The 20,565-nt window shown below is 39.2% G+C and overlaps 1 protein-coding gene and 1 long non-coding RNA gene across 5 annotated transcripts in view; one reads left to right on the forward strand and one right to left on the reverse strand.

Moving 5' to 3' along the window:
• MACROD2 (mono-ADP ribosylhydrolase 2) overlaps positions 1–20,565 on the reverse strand; it is an 862,160-nt gene that overhangs the window by 681,659 nt on the left and 159,936 nt on the right. For 3 of the 4 annotated variants that reach the window (XM_027453320.3, XM_027453322.3, XM_013099839.4), the window contains exon 4: positions 3,480–3,509. The exons of the other annotated variant lie outside the window; for it this stretch is intronic. In XM_027453320.3, coding sequence (XP_027309121.2) covers positions 3,480–3,509 — 30 coding nt within the window. The remainder of the gene's footprint in view (positions 1–3,479; positions 3,510–20,565) is intronic. 4 annotated transcript variants of the gene reach the window in all.
• Positions 696–2,925, forward strand: LOC140002082 (uncharacterized). Its single transcript, XR_011807962.1, has 3 exons — positions 696–1,378; positions 2,304–2,464; positions 2,702–2,925. It is a non-coding gene; the product is annotated as an uncharacterized lncRNA (long non-coding RNA).

A 20,565-nucleotide genomic window follows, 5' to 3' on the forward strand; every position in this document is an offset into this window, starting at 1 on the left:
TCCGAATATCCATAAAAATGAAAAAGACATCATTCAAATTGGGAATGCAAGAACAAATCATTACTTCAGCTCTGTGAAATCAAAGTATGCTGATGCCCTGATGTGACTCCAAGGTGACACAGGAATGAGGAGCAGCTGCCCCAAACCACCAGCACCTGGACTTACAACAAAGTGCACTGTGTTTACCAACAACATTGCTCACCGAGTTCCTCAGAAGCTCTCCTCCAGAAGCTGTTTGAAACGCGTGTATTGAGTAATTTGTAAATTTTAGATCGGGGTTTTCAAACAATTATTTCCAACTATTTTGTGTCCAATTGTGGAAAGATTTCATACACAGAACAGCTCAAAAGCAGCTCAAAATCACAAAACATTTTTGCATGAACTTGAGCAAGCTGAAATTTCTGGTTTTCATTTTCTCTAAAACTAAGATATGTATTCATACCCCCAGCAGTGACAGAGAGATTTAATTAACAGGCGTTACTGAAGAGATCTGAATCCCATTAATGGAGAAACTATACTTGTATTATACATTATCATAAATATTCAGTATCCTCAATCAAAAGAAGATGTTGGTGTTTACATATATAATAAAGTTTTAATAATTCACTAGCTGTATTGCACACAGACTACTGCTACCGCTTAATTCTGGAAAAGGTAAAAAAAAAAAAACATATCTAGAACTTTAAAACCAAAACCTTTCAACTGAGAAGGAAAGGAAACCTTATGCAGAGAAGTGAACATTGCCAACAGCAAGTTTTTTCTCCACAAGGCTGTAGCAGTGGGGGCCCAGGCTTCACCTGCCTGTAATGGCTGCGGGTCGCCATTTGCTGCTCCCCTGGGTGACCCCCAGTCTAAGGACCATGCTTACCTTTCCCTCATCTGAAGGGGCATAGCCAAAGTCAGGACTACTTTGACAGTGAAATTATCAGGATTTTTTTCCTGAAAAGACTTGGAAAACCTAACTGAGCCCAATTTACAGTGACAAGAACAGAGGATGAGGTGGCTACCCTACTTAAGGGTGGCTCGCAGCCCCTCCAGAGTGCAACAGTAACCAATCCAACTCCAAACCATAAATAATGCAGACAATTTGGGTATTTTACCTCCATCAGCATCCAACAGGACATAGTGTTATCCTCCACAGGATCTGGGATTGCACTGGGCATGATTTGCAGGTTTCTGGAAGCAGGGTGATGCAGGGACACCTCCTCTGTCAGGGGGCCAGGGCTGCTGGCCAGCTGCGGTCGCTTCCCCAACAGACTACATGGACCCACTGCGCACCCAAATTCACCCCACTGGAGGAGTTTCTGGCATTGCTGTGGAAACTTATTTCAGAAAAGGTGGCAAAAGCCAAAAATGATGCCAGGGCATGAGGACAGAGGTGAGTCTGGGAAGAAAGGAGCAACAGCACCCTGACCTCGACCGCCTGTGCCGCCGCCATCACCTCAGCGAGCGGTGCGCCACCTGCCCTGAGGGGAGGCCCCGAGGCGGGAAAGAGGGCTGAGGCATTTTCGCTGCTTATTCATCTCCTTTTATTTTTTCTCCCCAGTACCAGACCCAGTCATTAGAACGTATAATTGACATGTATATTATCAATAAATCAACTTGATCACAAAATTTAAACCCATTTTTTGGCTAGCAGCAGGGACCGCTGCTAAAAAAAAAAATCCATGAGAGCTGCTTAGTTGCACATAATTTTAAACCTGAATGTGGACTGAGATAAACCTGTGGCCAAGAAGCAGTACGACTGCTCGTTGCTGCAATCTTCTTGAATTCCTGAGCCCTCCAGAGTCCACACTGGATGTCACGGGGAAGTGGAACCCACAAAAAAACTTTCCCAGAGCCGGCATGCTTGGCAGCAGGGACCAATGTGGCACCACATTCAAGTGTACCACTCATCTGTGGGATGCTGCTTGCTTGCCCATTCCCTTAGTAAAATTATTTCAGATTCACAAGTGATTTATGTTCTTTGAGCAAGCATCCTTCACTTCCCACAGTCAACGAATGAAACACGGGTCAGACTGGTGACAAAATCAGCCTTCCAACTGTGTGGCTGTCCTCTGTGGAGCAGCAGTGGGGAAGGCAGAAAAAAGATCCATAAAACACAGGAAAAGTCCCCTCTGCCACAGAGGGAGAGCCACACCACTGACTGCCACGCTGAAAGGACATCAACTTCTCAAGTACAGTCCAGCTGAATAAATACCACTGAAAGTCAATAACCAAATCCTGTTAGGAGCCACAGTGCTCTGGGAACCTGATTGGAATTTGAACATTTGCATTGATGTATTTTTTTTTCACATTTCCAGCTGGGAGTAAGCACTGGAGAGAAGGTATGCTCCATGGGAACAAGACTCGCGAGTGAAGGATTACCTTTTAAAGGATTATCTTTTAAACAAAGAAAAGTTTGGTATACTGCAAGCAACTAACTAAAATCAAAAGAAACAGATTAATCCAATAGGATTATCAGGTAAGGCTTCTCTGTACCTTTAACGTCCAGATACACAGCTGAGAAATATGAACAATTTTATTTAGATGTCTTGGTGCAGTTGTCAAACACCTTTTCATGTGACAATCCCCTGTTCATGGTTCACAAATAAGAGCTGCTTATTCGGTTAAGGTTGTTAAAACAAAAGCTTTTACTTATTATCCTCAGCCTCACAAGCAACAGCAATCTTTTTTTTTCCTTTTTTTTTTTTTTTAACAGAGCCCTTTACTTTACCCTTGCATATGTAAGCTCTGATCATCAAGTCCTTTTAACTCCAGCCAGGAAGAAAGATTAGTAGCTGCCTGCACTGCTCCTACATTGTGAAATTTCCAGAACTGAGCTCTTTTACTTCCCTCTGGGAGACAGGGTAAGTAACAGAAAACTGAAATCAAGCACTGCATGGTTTTATTCCTGAATTGTAACACTCATGTTAGCTCTTACGGCCATGGTCCTGCAGTATTGCAAAAAGCAAACAGCACTGATCTCCAAAAATAAAACATATTTGGAAACAATGGCCACTATATACACTTGTACCTCTCTCTTTTACTAGTAGATATGTTGGCAGCATCACGCACAAAAGAATTGTACTGAAATTTACTTCATAATTCTCACAAGCAGAATGAGGTAAGCAAACAAGTAAAAAAAGTGCAGAGATAAAACCTTGTTACTTTAGTAAAATAGCATTTTATCTTGTTTTAATTTTGTAACATTTTAAAAAAACTATTTAATACACATTCAAAGTTCCCTTGAAGTAACTTAAATAAAAATCCTAATTACTTAAACACAATATAACATAACCCAGTTTGGTTAGCCCCAGGTCAGCTGTACCCGAATCCAGAGAAGTAAAATAATCCAGCAGCAGTCACGAACCCTGCTGCTTAATGGTATGAAACATTATTGACTTTGCTGAGGTTTCCCATCTAATAATTTTTCTTTTCCATATATAAGATATTTCACATTTATTTAAGAATAAATACAATATTAAGCAAAGGCTTACCTCCTCCACCTCCAAGAAGGCTGGAATTAGCTGCAAGAAGAACAAAAGGAGAATCGTTAGCATAGAGCTTCCTAAATACAGATGGTACCAAAACAGAAGATGTTTCTCAAAATGTTTTCCATTGCTTTCATTTCAGTAACTTCGCTACTCTCCACTTACTCAAAACCATTTACTGCAAACACAATCTATGTAATTTGTAATCATAATCTTTACCTTTGCAATATCTTTGTACATGTAAGCTAATAAATAAAACAATATTAAAGCTAAATGTGCTGAATAGCTTATGAAATTACAATCTTGATTTTATAATTCTATAAACTGCATTTCTTTTTGATTACCAAATGAAGTAAAATAGCCTCTCATTTTAGAGAAACTTTAGTCTCTCTTTAGAGTGACTTTGATGCAACTTTTGATTACCTCTCCTCATTTTCTATGACATGGGACCTTTGAGAACAGCCATGAGAAACCTTGGCCCCATTGAAATCAAAGGGTGCTTTACCACTGTCTGCAATTAAATTGGGATTTCACTCAGTATGCTTAGCTGCTTCTGTGCTACATCCATCCAGCTATCTATCCCAGAAATAGATAAATCGCTTATGGAATGCAGTTTTCAGAGCATGGTGGTCCAAGATGATCCTTCAAATTAAAGTACCAAAATTGGAGCCAAGCCCAACATTTTCTTTTCACAGACTAGGCAAAAACAGAAGACAAGCCTAAGTAAAGTTTTGAGTAAAGTATTTACCCTTTAGATGTATGGGAAACCAATCCCTGTCATCATAATATTGAAAACAGTATAAAAGCAACAGTAAATGGGCAAATGGACAAAGGTATTTCTTATCACTTGTTGATGAGTACAGGAGAAGCAAGACAGCGAACTATTGTTCTGCTCCAAGACAAGATACATAGAATAAATCAGGCATTTCCCAGTATCCAAACTTCCTACTGTCAAGATACTGCTTCTATGATTTCCTTCAGCTTCTTAACTGGAAAGCTTTAAGCAGCAAATTCCCTGATGTTATTTTTTTCCATCACTTTCTTGAGACTTTCACAGAAAATCGACAGTTACCTTGCTTTTCCTCCATTTCTTTTTCCAATACTCTACATACATCTTTAATATCTACTTTCTTTTCAACTATTTGCAACCAGCTTTCCCTCACACTGCAGTGAAACTGTCTTAATCAGCAAGCTAAACTTTCCATCAAAGTAGCATGCTCAAGATCAAAGAGGGATCTCTGATTCTAAAAAAGCATCATATACCATTAGCACTATCTTACAGTAACTCAAGACAGCACTCTAGATTATCCAAGATGCAATGTCCTTTAAAGAAATAAATATGTAATTTTATATCTAGCTTAGCTGACAATATCAAATCTGAGTAAACCACAAACTAAATGGGCAGTTAGCCATCCTAGGACATGCTGTTCCTACATCTGTTGAGTGGGTGACTCATTAAGACCAAAACCTAGAGGGTTGTTCTTGTACACCTTTCTGATCAATGCCTGGTTCTAATATACCAGAAGATTCAATAGAAGAAGATTGGGCGAATAATCTTTGTTTCTAAAACTAATTGCCCACACAGCTTTTGTAGCCATTTTCAAATAACTGTTTGTTTGGAAATACAGGAAGGCTGGAGTGACAGGCACAAGCACAAAATGGAAAACTGAAAAAGATCATCTGTGCTTCGTGAACATCACGTTAAGCCAGTCTGTTAAAGTCTTGTGCTGATGAAATGGGAAGGTCTCCCACTCCCTTCTCTTTATATCACTCATCCCTGGCAAGTGACAACCTTCCTGTTTGCTGCATGAATTCTTCCTTCAGATTCAACTCAGTAAACCAGGTGAAAATAATCCACTATTCTTTTTGGTACTGTTTTCCAACACATCACTGAAGTGAAACGGCTCGTGGAAAAACACACAAGAGGAAGAACTGTGTGACTAGAAAAAAGACAATGGTGGCAACAGAGTTTGGCGAGATGGGATCCTCCCTTTTGGCAGTCAAAAATGACTACAATCACTCCAGATCCTTAACTTTAATGTACCTGCATCCCAAGAATCAACTGTTTTCCTAGACATCACTGTCACAGTTACTTTGCTTTTAAATGGCACAAGAATCATTTACACTCTTGGCTATCCTCTATCAAATGATAGCAGGGAACACATATTGCCATATATATAAATTGACTTTGAAAAAATACACAGTAATAGTAATAATAAATCATAGATTCCTGCAGTGGTTTGGTTTGGAAGGGATCTTTAAAGATCACCTAGTCCAACCTTCCTGCCATGGGCAGGGACACCTTCCATTAGACCAGGTTGCTCAAAGCCCCATCCAGCCTGGCCTTGAACACCTCCAGGGATGGGGCATTCACAGCTTCTCTGGGCAACCTATGCCAGTGCCTCACCACCCTCTGAGTGAAGAATTTCTTCCTTATACCCTAAACTAAGTCTACCATCTTTTAGTCTAAAGCCTTTACTCCTTGCCCTATCACTATAAGCCCTTGTAGGAAAGAAGGAGAGAGATTTTTTAAAAGCCCCCTTTAAGTACTGAAAGGCTGTAAAAGAGGTCTCACCAGACCCTTCTCTTCTCTAGCGCTTAACAACCCCAGCTTACTCAGCCTCTCCTCGTAGGAGAGGTGCTCCAGCCCTCTGATCATTTTTGTAGCCCTCCTCTGGACCTGCTCTGACAGGTCCCTGTCCTTGTGCTAAGGCCTCAGAACTGAACACAGCATTCTGGGTGAGGTCTCACGAAGGCAAAATGGAGAGGGAGAACCACCTCCCTTAACCTGCTGGTCATGCTTCTTTTGATGCAGCCCAGGATATGACCAACTTTCTGGGCTGCGAGCATGCACTGCCAGCTCATGTAATTTTTCATCCACCAGGACCCCCAAGTCTTTCAATCCATGTATCTCCGAATCTGTACTGATGATGTCTGGGATTGCCCTGACCTATGTGCAACACCTTACACTTGGCCTTGTTGATCTTCATGAGGTTCATGTGGGCCCACTTCTCAAGTTTTCTCCAGGTCCCTCTGGATGGCATCCCCTTTTTGTGTCTTCTCAACTGTACCACTCAGCTTGGTGTTATCTGCAAATATTGCAGGCATACTGCAAAAACTGCTGCTGAACTTCAATCTCTATGTATTCCCCTGCTCTTGCCCTCTCTGAAATTCAGTATTAAGGGCAGACACAAATTAGAAACAGTCACATATTTCTACAGGAGCCTCCAGAGTACTCCTGTACCAGGTAACATCACCTGCAGTGAAATGAGCATATCTGAGATAAAAATCAGCATAACATTCTGTTTCTCAGCATATGAAATATCTACTGCCATGAGTGTGCTATACAACATTTCTTTTTGGCAATGTAGAATGCACCTACAATTACCGTTCTCATTCTTGAATGAGTCAAATTCTAGGATTTCAGTGATTATCTCTGAGAGACATAGCTAAGATCTGCTCTACCTCAAAGTTCCAAAAGTTTCCACTGCTAAAAAAGTATTCTTCTGATATCCAGCCAATATTCCCATTGCAAAATCTCATTTGCTGGCTTCTCAGAGAATTATGTTTCTCTCATGAAGTTTTCCTGACAATGCTCACCTTTCCAATACCTTCTAAAACTTGTTAATAACATATAAGTCAGCATCACACACTTCTCTATAGAAACAGCAAAAACATTTCAAACAGATTTTTGGCTCCAATGGATCTGTCGTAGCTATTGGAATTGTGGCAGTAATTCTACAGGCTTTTTTTTTTTAAAAAAAAACTTTTATTTTAGTTTATTTCTTATTAAAGCATTACACTTACGTACTAGAAGGAAAATAAAACTCTTTTCCTATGATGCCAGGAAGGACCATGGACAAACTATGAATAGAGTATCCTTTCCAGAAAGATAACTTGTCACTCAAAACCCAGCAACTTGTATTTTCAGATGTTTCAGACTGTACCCATAAGGCTCAATAAAACATACCACTCAGGTTTTGGGAAGGCTCTGCCATTAAAGAAGTACCTAGTCGCTTACCCCTCTAAGAACACCTCATCTGCAGCCAGAGCTAGGGATTTTCACCTCCACTCAGAGAGCAAGTCAGCACAGCCCCATGGCTGTAATCACATCATATTACACTGGAGCAAGTATAGCCTCTCTTCTCAGGCCTCCAGTGTTAATCTACAGCTGCATTTCATCCACAGTGCTCCCAAATGATCGAATCTTGCAAAACACCTTGAAACGAGCAGGTATGAGCAACAAGATATGGAAGCAGTCAGCCTCCAAAGCTGATGCAGTCCAAACTGCCTCCTGGGTTGGACCACTGCACTGTGTGCAGGCACAACTCCCACATCTAACTCAGGGCATGTCCAGTCCTAAGTAGCACTTAGGACAGTATTTTTCTTTGACTAGTTAACCCATCCTGACTAATCTTTTGTCCTTATTTCTCTATTCTACAACTGAGTAAGATTCTGGAAACAGGAGATTTCGCAGGGTGGGGGGAGAACCGAATTGTTACCAAGTTACCAAGACAAAGAACAGTAAAAGAAAACAAACAAGCATAAGAGGGTCTCCAAAAAAATGTGAGGGCAAGATTACTTGCACCTCATTTCATTCTCCATGTCACCCTTTGAAGCTGACTTGCCCAACCTATCTGAAATTGCCTCTTTACAAGCTATAACAGATTCCTGGGCATTAACTCAGAAAATCCAGTCACAATACAGATCTTGAAATATGATTTTAATATGTTCTCTTTTATACTTAGAGGAGTGATGACAGAGTGGTCAGGCAGCCAGCAGAGTACACAGCTCCTTGTCAGGCTCCAATATAACACATGTTGATAAAGCCCCACTGAAAACACCTCACTTAGCAATGGCCCGCAAGAGGCAGCATAGGTGAGAGCTCGTCTAACTTTACATGTTTCCATTTGCAACAGCTAACACAGACTTCAATTAAAAACAAAACAAAACAAAAAAAAAAAACAGGCACATACAGGGAGCAATTCCCTGGGGGTATATTGAATAGCAGCTTCAGGATGAGACAAATCACAGCACAGGAGATGTTACGCATCTGCACCACTTTAAAAGGAGTCTTGGACTCTACATTTTGAGACAGATCTCACCCCAGTCTGCCTCAGTACATCGAACAAAAGTACATCCAGGAGTAGTAATGTGCCTTTCAGCCTTTTAGGTCTAGATTTCTTATTATTAGATACATTAGAAGCATTACCAGTAAGGAGTGTTGCTGCAAAGTTCAGGCTCATCTCTAAGAAAAAAGCCATTTCAAAAAAATCCACATAACAGAAAACACTGTCTCTATTCATTGAGTATAGCAATTTAGCCCTTAATGAGATGTTTATGACCCCAGATTCAACCAGAAATTCGGTATTTCTAATGACTCAGCACCTCAATGGTTTAGGTTTTTATTCTTTATAACATAAAGGAACAGCACCGGGACAGGGCTACTTTACTCCATAAGCACTTGCCTGTTCTACCCAGAAAACTCAACTTTTGCTCTAAGAAACAAAATTGTTTTCAAAACACTTCTGCAGGGAGGGAAGGGAAGAAAAAATAAAAAAAAAAAAAAATAGACATGGGAGAAAAGAATTTAAAGTAAGCTTAGTTTCTCATTATGGAATACCCATACTGAAATCTCAGGTTACTAAAACGTACAAATTTGAATAATGACTATTCCAGCATATTTGACAAATACGAACTGGACATGAATGTTTTAAATCTCAGCCTTCTTAATGAGTGAAGTCATATAGCTTTCCAACACTTCTTCAAATGAATAAGCAGACCAGAAACTCTGGCACAGGTCTTAACATTTTGCTCAATGTTCTCTTTACAACACTCCTTGCCAGGAAGAAGGATTATTTGAAATTTGTGGAAAGCAAATGAATACTGAAGTAGTTCACCTCAAATGAAACTGAAAATCTTTCTGTGCTGTAAGCCAAAATGTATAAAAAGTGAAAAAGGACCTATGTATGGGTTGCTTAAACCGACATTTGCAGTCACAGAAATGTTTTTTTCCTGCTGTCAATTCTATTGAATTTAGAAAACAGAAATGATGCGAATACCAATTTTTGTGATGTCTCTGGAGATAGCATGCTTTTAGCTTTGTTAACAACATAGCTGACTAACTCTGGTTACTTTTTGTTGGCATATACTCATCTGACAACATTTTTTAAACGTAAATTCTTCTGGGAGCATGTCATTGTCAAGTATTAATGGCACTAGTAACTTAAATTGACATCTATGTCATGCAGCCATGCATCTGTCAGTGTAATAAAAATATACTTTTAAAAGATTACTTGATATTGTCTGACTTTGGCAGCAGATGTTTGAGCTTATTTTGATGTAAAAAAGATTAAATATTTTTGTCAATACTTTCTAATTGTGAAATTTATTCAAGAAGACATCTTTATAACTGGCAGTGTTGTAAGATGCAAGGCATTCTATTGCCTCAGACACCATTTTTATTCATCAATAAAACATCATAACAGGCAGCTGGTGAGCAGAGTACAAGTAATTTATGGAACAGGAAGCTACATTTCTTCTACATGTTTTCTGAATAAGAAACCCTTACCTGCCACTGCATTTTGTTTGATCTTTTCTCAAGAAAGCAGCGAGAACAAAGAAAAGTGAGCTAACAACTGCACCCTGTACATTCAACCATTTTTACACAAGATGTGTTTTGATGCCTTAAAGTAAAAAGCTTTAGGCTTAAAGATCACAAAATATTTACTATATATATTTATATATAGTAAATAAAATGCAGTCAAATACGACATAGGGAAGTATAACCGCCACTATAATTAACTTGAAATACTTCCTTGCACGCAAAGCCACCACATGCAAGGAAGGAGAGGTAAAATACCATTATGATAACAGACACAGCCAGATTTGTGAAGTTATCTAAGTGCCTAATGATGCAAAGTAGAGACCACTATAAATTAGAAAAGCCACCCAGCCTATGAAATACGATTGACTTAAAGTATTTAGACACATTAGTAAGTACCACTATTAGCATCTTCCAGACACCTACCTGCCTTTTGTAAACACAACCTTCAGGCAGTTACTGAATATGGAGGGTGTGACTATATCCTGCACACAGCTGTATACCACCAGCACCTCTGTGATACAGGTAGCAGTAATTTACTGTTTTCTACCATGCAGAAAATTTCCATAAATGAGTCACTTCTCTCTATACCTGCAAAGGGCTTTCACCCCTCTGGACTGAATGCTCCAGCTCATGAGCAAGCTGGATGCTGATGGAGACGGCCACGCCAGGATGGCAGGCACAGATCGTCAGTCCCCACAGTGAGCTGGCTGCTCTGCACACCTTGGCCCCTGCACCTTGGAGCTGCAGGCAGGAGAGCAATCCCTGCACAAGTCAAAGACTGAGCCACACTGCTCCTGGAGGCTAAGCCACTTCTGAGTTTAGCCTAGTAGCATGGAGTTTGTTTTTAAACGGATGATTGAGAGCACATCGTATTCTTGATACATTCACAAGGACTTAATCTTCCATGTAGTAAGAAATCTTCTCTTCTGCTCATGCAAAAACCTCTGTAAATAAAAGTAAAGGTCTCTCCGTTTCAGTTTATTGTTGGTTAAAAGTACCAACTTCAAGCTCTCTTTCTAAGAAGACAAGCCGCCCAGAAGCATGACCTAATGAGTCTGAATTAATTTTCATGTTTCCATCATCTGTGGTAGCAAAACAAGAAACAATAGAAAGGAACTGAATTTTCCATGCTTTTTTTTTTTTCCTTTTTTTTTTTTTTAACCCCCCCGCAGATATTCAACACAAATGCTGCAAATTTGTCTGGCTTTAAAGATTAATAAAATCTAATGGGAGACTTTGTCCAATTTAAAAGTAAGGGTCTTGTATTTGGACCTAATAAAATGGTTTTGTGGTTTACCCCAATCATACAGTCTATGCTACTCTATTTCCCTCTCTCATGAATTCTCTACGGAGAATGAATTGTTTCAACCAAGTTTTGCCATCTTTACAAATAAAGTACTCATTATCTCAATTTCAAGCTTTTAAAGGGTATTTCATAGGTAGATTAAGCAAAAAAAATAATAATATACTAGTAAGTGGTCTGGAGTTGAGTCTGTCAAGGTAATTGCCTTCACAACATTCTGAATTCAATATGGAAACAATAACTGTCATAACTTTTCAGTATTTTTCTTCTTCTAATACATTACCAACTCAATATATAATGTGCATTTATGCAAGAAAGCTATTTTTAAAAGATATATATTACACCCATTAACCTTAATCAGTCATATGCAAAACATCTCTGAAATGTGATACCAATATATACCAAATATATTTTTATATATATAAATATATATACATATATAAATATACCCACAAAACCCAATGTAGGCACTGAACACAGGCAAGGCAGTAGTAATTTGGTGCATCAGCATAATGTGAAAATAGTACAGACACAAGCACACAGCTATCACTCTGGCATTTAGAATTTCAACTATGTTGGAGGCTTACTTTGGACTATAAGAAACAAAACATGCCAGGTTTTTACCTTACAGTGAAATACACTAATAGCCTTAATGTAGGGCAAGAGAAAATTAACAGAGACTGAAATTGTCCAGCACACACTGAGAAAAACAAACAAACAAACAGAAAACATGAGAGAAAGCGCTTGGCCAAGAGTACATCCTAAGCATTTCCATATAAACTTCCATACAGAATGGAGCCTAGGCTCCAACTTAAAAAGGTGCCTAAATTTTATAATAGCCTGAGGATTTTAGTCACCATAATTGTTTCTTGGTGGGGAAGTCAATCAGAGTAAAGAACAGAACTTAAAAGAAAAACCAACAAACAGATGAACTTGTTTGCAAGGGTAGTCATCGGGACATCTCCAGTCCCAAACACAACTCAGCAAAACATTTTCAGATGAAATCTTGCAAAAGCAGCACTTCATCACTTCACGCCTTCATACCTGTGAAATTCATGCCCTTCATACCAATCAACTGGTATTATTTTCAGCTAGACAGAACCATCTCTCCTAAATCAAATGAAAGTGATGCAAAAGAAAAGGGTTTCCTGCCAACGCCTTGTGGAGGACAGTTAGAAGAACCTGTTTTGTGAGGCTGATCTCATCCCTGGGAGGGAGAAGATGACAGACTCGTTGAATCAGAAGCTGCAATTTGAATAGGAAGGAACCAGAGAAGGCTAAAACTGGCTGGCATGCACAGAGCCATCCATCAGCAGGTTTTGTGTGAACCCCTCTGCTGAAGGCGCGCTTGGTTTTTGCATTCCTCTCATTCTTCGTGGCAAACATGAGAAAGGCACAACACAGAAATAATTTCATTCTAAAATACGGGTTGATAAATTGTCACACACACTACCCGATGGCTAAAAGGAAAGCTATGAATTAAGATTTCATCCATTTTGTGTGTCAATTTGTGGTTTGTTCAACCACTTAGAGTTGCCATCTAGATCAAGGTATTTTAAAATATAGTTGTGACGAAACTTAAAGCAAAAGGAACTTATTTCAGGGCAGAATAATGAGGAAAAAATATTCAAGTCTACTACAGCCAATTCTTCATCTCATAATTTGGACTATTTGTGTGGTTTGTAAATGTAGCATTAAAGGGAATCAAAGTGCTGCAGTATATAATTAATCCATTTATGTAGAGTCATCATCAATATTTAAAAGCCTACTCAAAACAGAATATGAGGTAGTCCTAGATTCTACCTGCACTATTACAAAAGCAGTTTGGGTAGTAATTATTTCTGAATAATTAGTGAAATTTATATAATTCATGCATCTTTCCAGTATCCCAAAGGTACAAGAACATGTTATCTGGAATACAGAAAAAAAACAGAGTGAAGTTCTTCGTGCTTTCTTTGCTTTTGTGTTTTCAAAATTACAACCTGCCCTGAACCTCCCAAAGCCTACCTGTACACAAGAACACCACCCTCTGAGCTTTTTCTTTCTTTCTTTTTTTGATGCATTGGTGCTTAGGGTGCACCTAACCACAAGATTTCACTTCAGTTTCCTTCACTGGGAAATTCTTGCACGGTATTTGACTTCAAAAATGAAAATGCCTGATTGCAAAAAGTTTTAATAAAACAACAATTACACTGTGATAATGAAAAATAAATCAAAAGGTGATAAAAACTAACACATTTCAGCCTTGAAATATTAATATTTAACACCCTGGTTTCCAAACAATGAAAACCCTAACTCATTATAAAATCTGAGTCCATTGCAGAAAAGAAGCTACCTGGGGCCCTGCCCAGACAGCAGCAGAGGAGCGTCCTCAGGGAAACCATCAGCACGAGGCAGCCGGCGATACAGGCACACCCTGCAGCACTTCTGCTTTACACCGAGCACAACGGCAGGCCAAGCAAGGTCAGCCCTGGCTTCATCCAGAGGGCCAACCTCAGCCAGGGCACCTCGGAGTAAAATTAGTTAGCAGCCACCCCACTGGCTTTGCTTCGGATATTAACACTCATGAACAACACTGTTATTAAAAAAAAAAGAAAAAAAAAAAAAAAGAAAAAAAAAAACAGAGAGGGAGAGAGAGAAAAAAAAAAAAGAAAAAAGAGAAAAGAAAGAAAGAAAAAGCGCACATCATGCCCTACCAAAACAGCCCTCGCACTTTTTTCCAGCTATGCAGACAAGACTTCACTTGCAAATTTTGCCGCAAAGTTAGAGGAAGGCAAGGTGTTATTGCACTGTTTTTGCAAGAGCAGCCTGGAAGGAAGATTTTGACGATGAATTATAAGCTCCTGCAAGCAACTAGCGCAGACATGTACCGTCTGAGAAGCCTGCAAGTCAAGCACTGAAGTAAGGTCTACTTTAAAGCATATCCAGCTGAGCAAATGTAACATGCTCATATGAACACGTTATATAACCTCTCTAATGATCATTTCTTTATATAGCCTGAAATTAGACGCGGCTCCCACTGTGGTCAGTGTGAGCCACATTACAGAAGAAATAGAGAATCTGGTTATGTATTTTCCTGTACATTTTGTTTTCCAACACAAGCCTACACTGTTGCTATAGGGCTAAATGGTGTACACCATCAGTCATGTATTCCTTTATGAAGAAAAGTGGAACTTAATAATCTGGATATTTCAGTCAGACCAGCAGGAATGCATTACATAAAATAGGGAATATACACCTTTCACTGTCCATAAGAACATCCTCCCAAATCTTTCTGTATACGGTTGTCAAATATGCTATTCTTACTCGAAATGAATGTTTCAAAAAGTTGCAATCTATAGCTAAAAAAATCTTGAGAAGACCATAAAAGATATGAGTAAAGTGTAGCCATCAACTTACTGTACCGGAGATTACAGAAAATGCCCCTTTTAGGATAAAAGTAAGTCAGCTTAGTCAGAGAGAGATTGGTTATCCTCTCCATTTTACTGTTCCTGGAACATACAATCCATGACATGTCTCAAAATGGAAAAACATAATCTAAAGTTTGAAAAATACAGGGGGGGCGGGAAAAAAAACACAAAACACAATTACTATTTTCACTGTTACCATTTTCACATTCCCTGAAAAACTCTGCTTGGGAACTTTATAGAGAAGGCAGATCACAAATAATCAAAATGATGTGAAGGCCTGTAGATATTTTCACAGGTGTGACAGAGCCAAGAGCCCAGATGAAATCACTGGAAATGACAGCGTTTCAGATTCCATGGGACTATTCTTTTTTTTTTTTTTTCCTGACAGGTTGTTGGGGTTTTCTAATCTTTCCTAGCTGCAGACACGCACCGTTCAGGATTTATCTCCACAATTGTCAGGTTGGAGCGATACTGCTTAGTAACTTGCCCAGCAAACACTGCCCTGCCCCTGATTTGCCTGAGTATCAGCGCTGTACCTGCTCCTTGGGTACCCCGTGGCTGCCTGAGATGTAAAGCAAGGAGTCAGACAGTTTTATTACACTCTCAAGGCAACTTCTTAAAGCTACGATTATGGGCGCTTCTTAATGATGATGGAGATTAAAGCTATTATCCAAAAAAATTGCAGTAAATAGGCACCGTTGTTATAAGACTTTCCAGCAGCTGCTACCCGGCAGAAGAGGCATTAAGGCTTTGATGAAAACTTTACTAAGGTTAGACTGGACAAGCATTTTCCCTGAAGCACAAGAGGGTGGTGGATTGACTGCACTGTCACACGCTGACAGGGCCACGCAGGAAGAGAAATCGACAAGCTGCAACACCAAATTGTTAACTTCATCATATCAGCACCAGAGCATCATCCCTAGGATCTCCCATCCTTCCTCCCAGCTAATTCCACTGCTCAAATTTAGATGTGGAAATGTGGTCTTTATCAACCTGGACCCATGCTACCTTGTCTTCTAGGTCTATTCCCAGTTAGACACATACTTGAACTCTCCAGAGCAGACCTGTGTTTTGGCTGCAAGTCCAACGACCAAACTCAGGTTGATTTCCCCAGATTGCCAGTGGAAAGAGGTGGGCACTGCCAGGAGGGAGCGCAGGACATCTGCCTCACATGAGCCCGAGGCGGACGATGCGAATTCACCCTCTTGCAGCAAAAATGCTTGTGGTTAATTTTACCACCGTCGCTGCAAGCACTTCCACCACAAATCCTTTCAGCTATAACCATTACCCAAAACCACAAGAGCTGCTTGCACTTGCTGCTTTTGCTAACATTTCTTTCATTCCTTCCAGTAGCAGTTTGCCCACTGACTCAAGAGAAGCACCAGCATGTAAATGAAATAAATGAACCGGTTTGACCCTCTCCCTGCACCACAACTCATTTGCAAGAGTTTTCATATGCCATACCACCTAATTGCTGCAACTACTCTCACTGAAAGCTTCAATAAAAAGGGCTGTGGCTCGCTAATCAGAGGTTAAGACAGAACAAAAACAACAACAAGAAAGACCCTACAAACAATTTCTACAGACAATTAGGCTGAAGATAAAAATGGGAAAGCTAATTAATCATTCTGAAATATATTGCTCTTTTTTTTCTCTTACGGAGTATTTTTCAAGTGTTGATCAAATAAGCATAACCTGTTTTTTCGTTTTACCTATCTCCCTCTAAGGCATAAAGAGAGAAAAAGACATGTAAGCACAAAAACCACACTAGGTTGAATGCCTCTGATCTGAATTGTTTCTCTCCAAAACGCTGCAACATACACAGCCCAAATATCCAGAACAACTTCCTTAAAAATGGTTCTCTGTAAGTTGGCATTTTAATCAGTTATTGTTCTTTCTCTACCTTATACCAGGAAAATTCAAAATCTGAAGACACTCCAGGCATTCATATGGACCTTTTGCATCGCGGATTAGTATGTATTCACAGTCCTCTATTCAACATCTAGGTAACACAAACAGGGATGTTATAATCTAATTTGTGCACAGCAAACACTTCATTTCATTATTCTAGTACTACTAACATGATTTATGAGTCAGCTGAGTACTTTTGAAAAAGGTATTGAGAAAACAAAGGCAGAATTAGGCAGGGTACAAACACTGCTTACACAAATACAGTAACCAGTAACATCGAAGGATATGACAGGCATCTCACGCTATATATAAATGCATCTGAAAGGCAGGTAAAGCATGTTTTTATAGTTGCTCAGAAAAGAAAAAGATGAATCATCCATTCAAACTCTATATAAAATGACTTCTCTAGTGGCAATTAATAGAGACAGGCCCCAGAACGCCAGTCTCATGCTCTAATCATCAGTGAGAAAGAAATTAAGTGACAATTAAAAAAAGCCTTTATTGAATAAGGAAAATTCTGTTTTCTCTTGGAAAGCAACTACAGCAACCTCATATTCTATAACCACATTAGTGAGGAAATGGTTCAGTGGATACCTAGAGAAGAGCTTATGTCCCTGAAGCATCAGGTAGATAGACCAGAATACTAAATACACGCTCCTAAATACACAGTGTAAATTTACGGTCATAATTTGCAGGAATAGAGGCCCTGTTAATCCCTCTCTAATAATGCTGTGATCTAAGAGTATCACTCCCACTGAAATGTATAAAAGCCGTAAATAGCCCCCAAATTTTACCAGAATTTGTTACAGGCAGCAGAAAACGTATCACTCTGGCTGGAATAAGCGACTTCACAAAAGCGTGGCTCTCTACTTCCCCTGAAGTCTCAGGCAGTCTTTCCTTTATACTTCAAACAAATTAAATCTACCGCAATTAATGATTATAGTTTTTCCTTCAATCAGCCCATATTCCTCTAGGAAATTAACTCAGCTATTAAAAGCCTAAAGGCTGGAAAGGAACCTAGTTAGATGAGTTTTACCTCCTCTGTATTGCCTGTGTAATCAAATGCAGTTTCCCCACCAGTTTAATTCTAATCAGTTTAATTACTGAGAATTACAACAACAAAAAAAAAAAAAAGAAAGAAAGAAAAAAAAAAAGCACCTTACTTCTCACACCAGAACAAAGGAGAAAGGCTACATGTGCTAGTTCAAGAATACTGGGTGGCAAGAGTTTGATACTCCGTGTGAGAGAAAGGAAATGACTGAAAATAAAGACAAATTCTCATATACTTTAGACAACAGCTATCAGAAAAAAAGAGGTGGAAATGGCAAGCCACAAGCCAAGAATAAAACTCAGAGGAGTCTACTTCCAAGGTGTGAAACTGGGGGAGAGCTTACTACTTCAGTATTGCAAAGCCTTGACTATATGGGACCTGCTCTGCTCTCAAACTGCACTTCCTACTGAGTCTTTTGGTCAAATGCTTGCCACACAAAGCAATTGAAAAACAAAACATCCTCAGCCCAGGAGAGCTTAATTCTGTCTTTCCCACAGAAAGAGGGGAGCTAAAAACTGTGTAGTAGCAGAGCTGTCCAAGCACACGGAGAGAAAACTAAGCTAGGAGCCACAACCTTTTCTTGCCATGTCACTGAAACAGGATTATTCTAGTAGACCTTGCAAAGGAAGAAGGCGGAACCAAAGGTAAACATCTCAAGTATATACTTTGTATATTGAAGAATAACACCAGGAGGACAATGGATCCTAAAAAAGAAATGCAAGATTAAGATAAAAAGGGAAAATAAGATGGAAAAGGAGTGAAGAAAAAAAAAAAAAGATAGAAAAAAAAGTAAGGATGCTAATTGAAATGGATAGAACAAACTGAGATTATGGGTCTCTTAAAGTCAGACACACAAAAATATGTCTAGAGAGTAAGTATGCATGTTATTCTCCCCTTGACTTCCACAACAAAAAGTATTTCTTAGTGTTATGAAACTCCCTTTTCTAAAAGTCATTCTTTCATGGCATGTTTCTCTTATCTTTTGCCACAAGGAAACTTTTATGCTAAGCTGAAAAATGCCATGTAATATCACACTTTGTGTGGGTTGGGTTTTTTGGTGGTTTTTTTTTGAAATACACACACACAAAAATCCATTCTTTCATTACATCTTACTTTCTTTTTATCATTTTCCCTCGTTGACCATAATAGCTTCATTGTCTACTTCATAATTTTAAGGACCTCAATTATGCCCACTTGAAATCTTTTCTGCTGAGATGACTAATCCCAGTAATCATATTTAAACTGCTAGTTTACATTCGACTAATACTCTAAAGTTATCTGATCTCTACAAGAAAGGGGTAGGAGTATTCTGGCAGACAACTAGAAGACACTGTGGTCGCTGCAGAAAGTAGAAAACCAACTGCCATAAAGCAAGCACTGGTGTTAGCAAGGGAAATACTAGCACTTAGAAGTCTAAAAATATTGGAAATAAGTCATTTTTATTTCTGCTGAGCTCACTTATCAACCAAGTCTGTACTTGATAATGTGAACTGTGGAGAAGAGAAATTCTGGTTTATTGTGAGAGAAAAAAAAAATAAAATTAATCCCTTGCCAAAAAGAAAACTCATGAAATCCAAGGTAAGTTTTTAACTAATTGTTTTCACCAATCTTACAATAAAGAAAAATGATGGGGGGGGGGGGGAGGGAACAATACAGCAGCACTTGGCATCCTGGAATTTGCACAGTGACAAGAGAAGGGTAAGTATATAAACTTTATATAAAGCAAACCATGCATTTTCTTAGAGAAATACGTCATGTTTTTCAAAAGATGACCACTTTGATGCAAGATAGCACCCATGTTTTTCACAAGATCTCCTTCTGTGCCGCGATGTCTGCAACCATGAAGTCTTCAGAAGTGCCCTTAGTTTGTAGATGTCTGCAGACTGCCGTACTATCTTGCAGAGCAAACACGCCGTGCCTGTATCTGAGCCTACCCTGCTCTCCTGAAGGGACTATCTAATCAGGGATATCAAGGTCTGAGCTCCAAGGGTGGAGAATCCTCATACTTATGTAAATGTAGTCACTTACTCACAACCTTTGTTCAGAAGTACCCAGCTTTGAACATTTAAAAGGCTGCAGTGTTAATGGGATCAAGTATATCTAATAGGACAATACATCTCGATCAAAGCTTTAAAAAGTTCTAGACTGTCTTTAGATAAGATGTCCCCATGTACTCTCACCCACTCCTGATTGCTTTATCATAAACACTTTAGAGGCCATTTTATCCAATCCCTTGCCATTTTTTTCCTAGACTTTTCCTCTCTTAGAAGCCGGGGGAAGCTGCAGAGCAAGTACTCTGCAAATCCTGAAGCTTCTGACTTTTGAAGTACTAATAACCTCCCACAGAGTAAAATAGGGAATTAATTTCAACTTCAAGTATTCCAGAAGCATGGATCAATTAGTACTAACTCTGCTAGCTGAAGGATTTTTTGCCTGTTCCATTCATGATAAAATTTGTTTCTCCTCTTCAGGATCAACAGTTAGAAAACAGAGTAAGAAGATAGGACCAGAAAACAAATACAAATCACAGGGAAGCAAACAAAGACAAAGGTTGTGAGAAAAGAATATTTGCCGAAACTTTGCCCCTGCTTTTTTGTTGTTTTCTTTCGCACAAGATACATCAATATATCTGCATAAATATTTTCAATTCACATTGCAACTTTTGAGCACAACTCTTGGATTGCCTGAGACACTTTCAGAAGGAACTACGGCTATAAAAGCTGCAATGGGTCCTACAAGAAACACAAAAATCAGTTGTGTGTGTTAGTGGGGGGCTGTCTCAGTGGGCTGATACCACTATCATCATCACG

This window comes from Anas platyrhynchos, chromosome 3 (genome assembly GCF_047663525.1).
Source record: "Anas platyrhynchos isolate ZD024472 breed Pekin duck chromosome 3, IASCAAS_PekinDuck_T2T, whole genome shotgun sequence".
Lineage (NCBI taxonomy): Eukaryota > Metazoa > Chordata > Aves > Anseriformes > Anatidae > Anas > Anas platyrhynchos.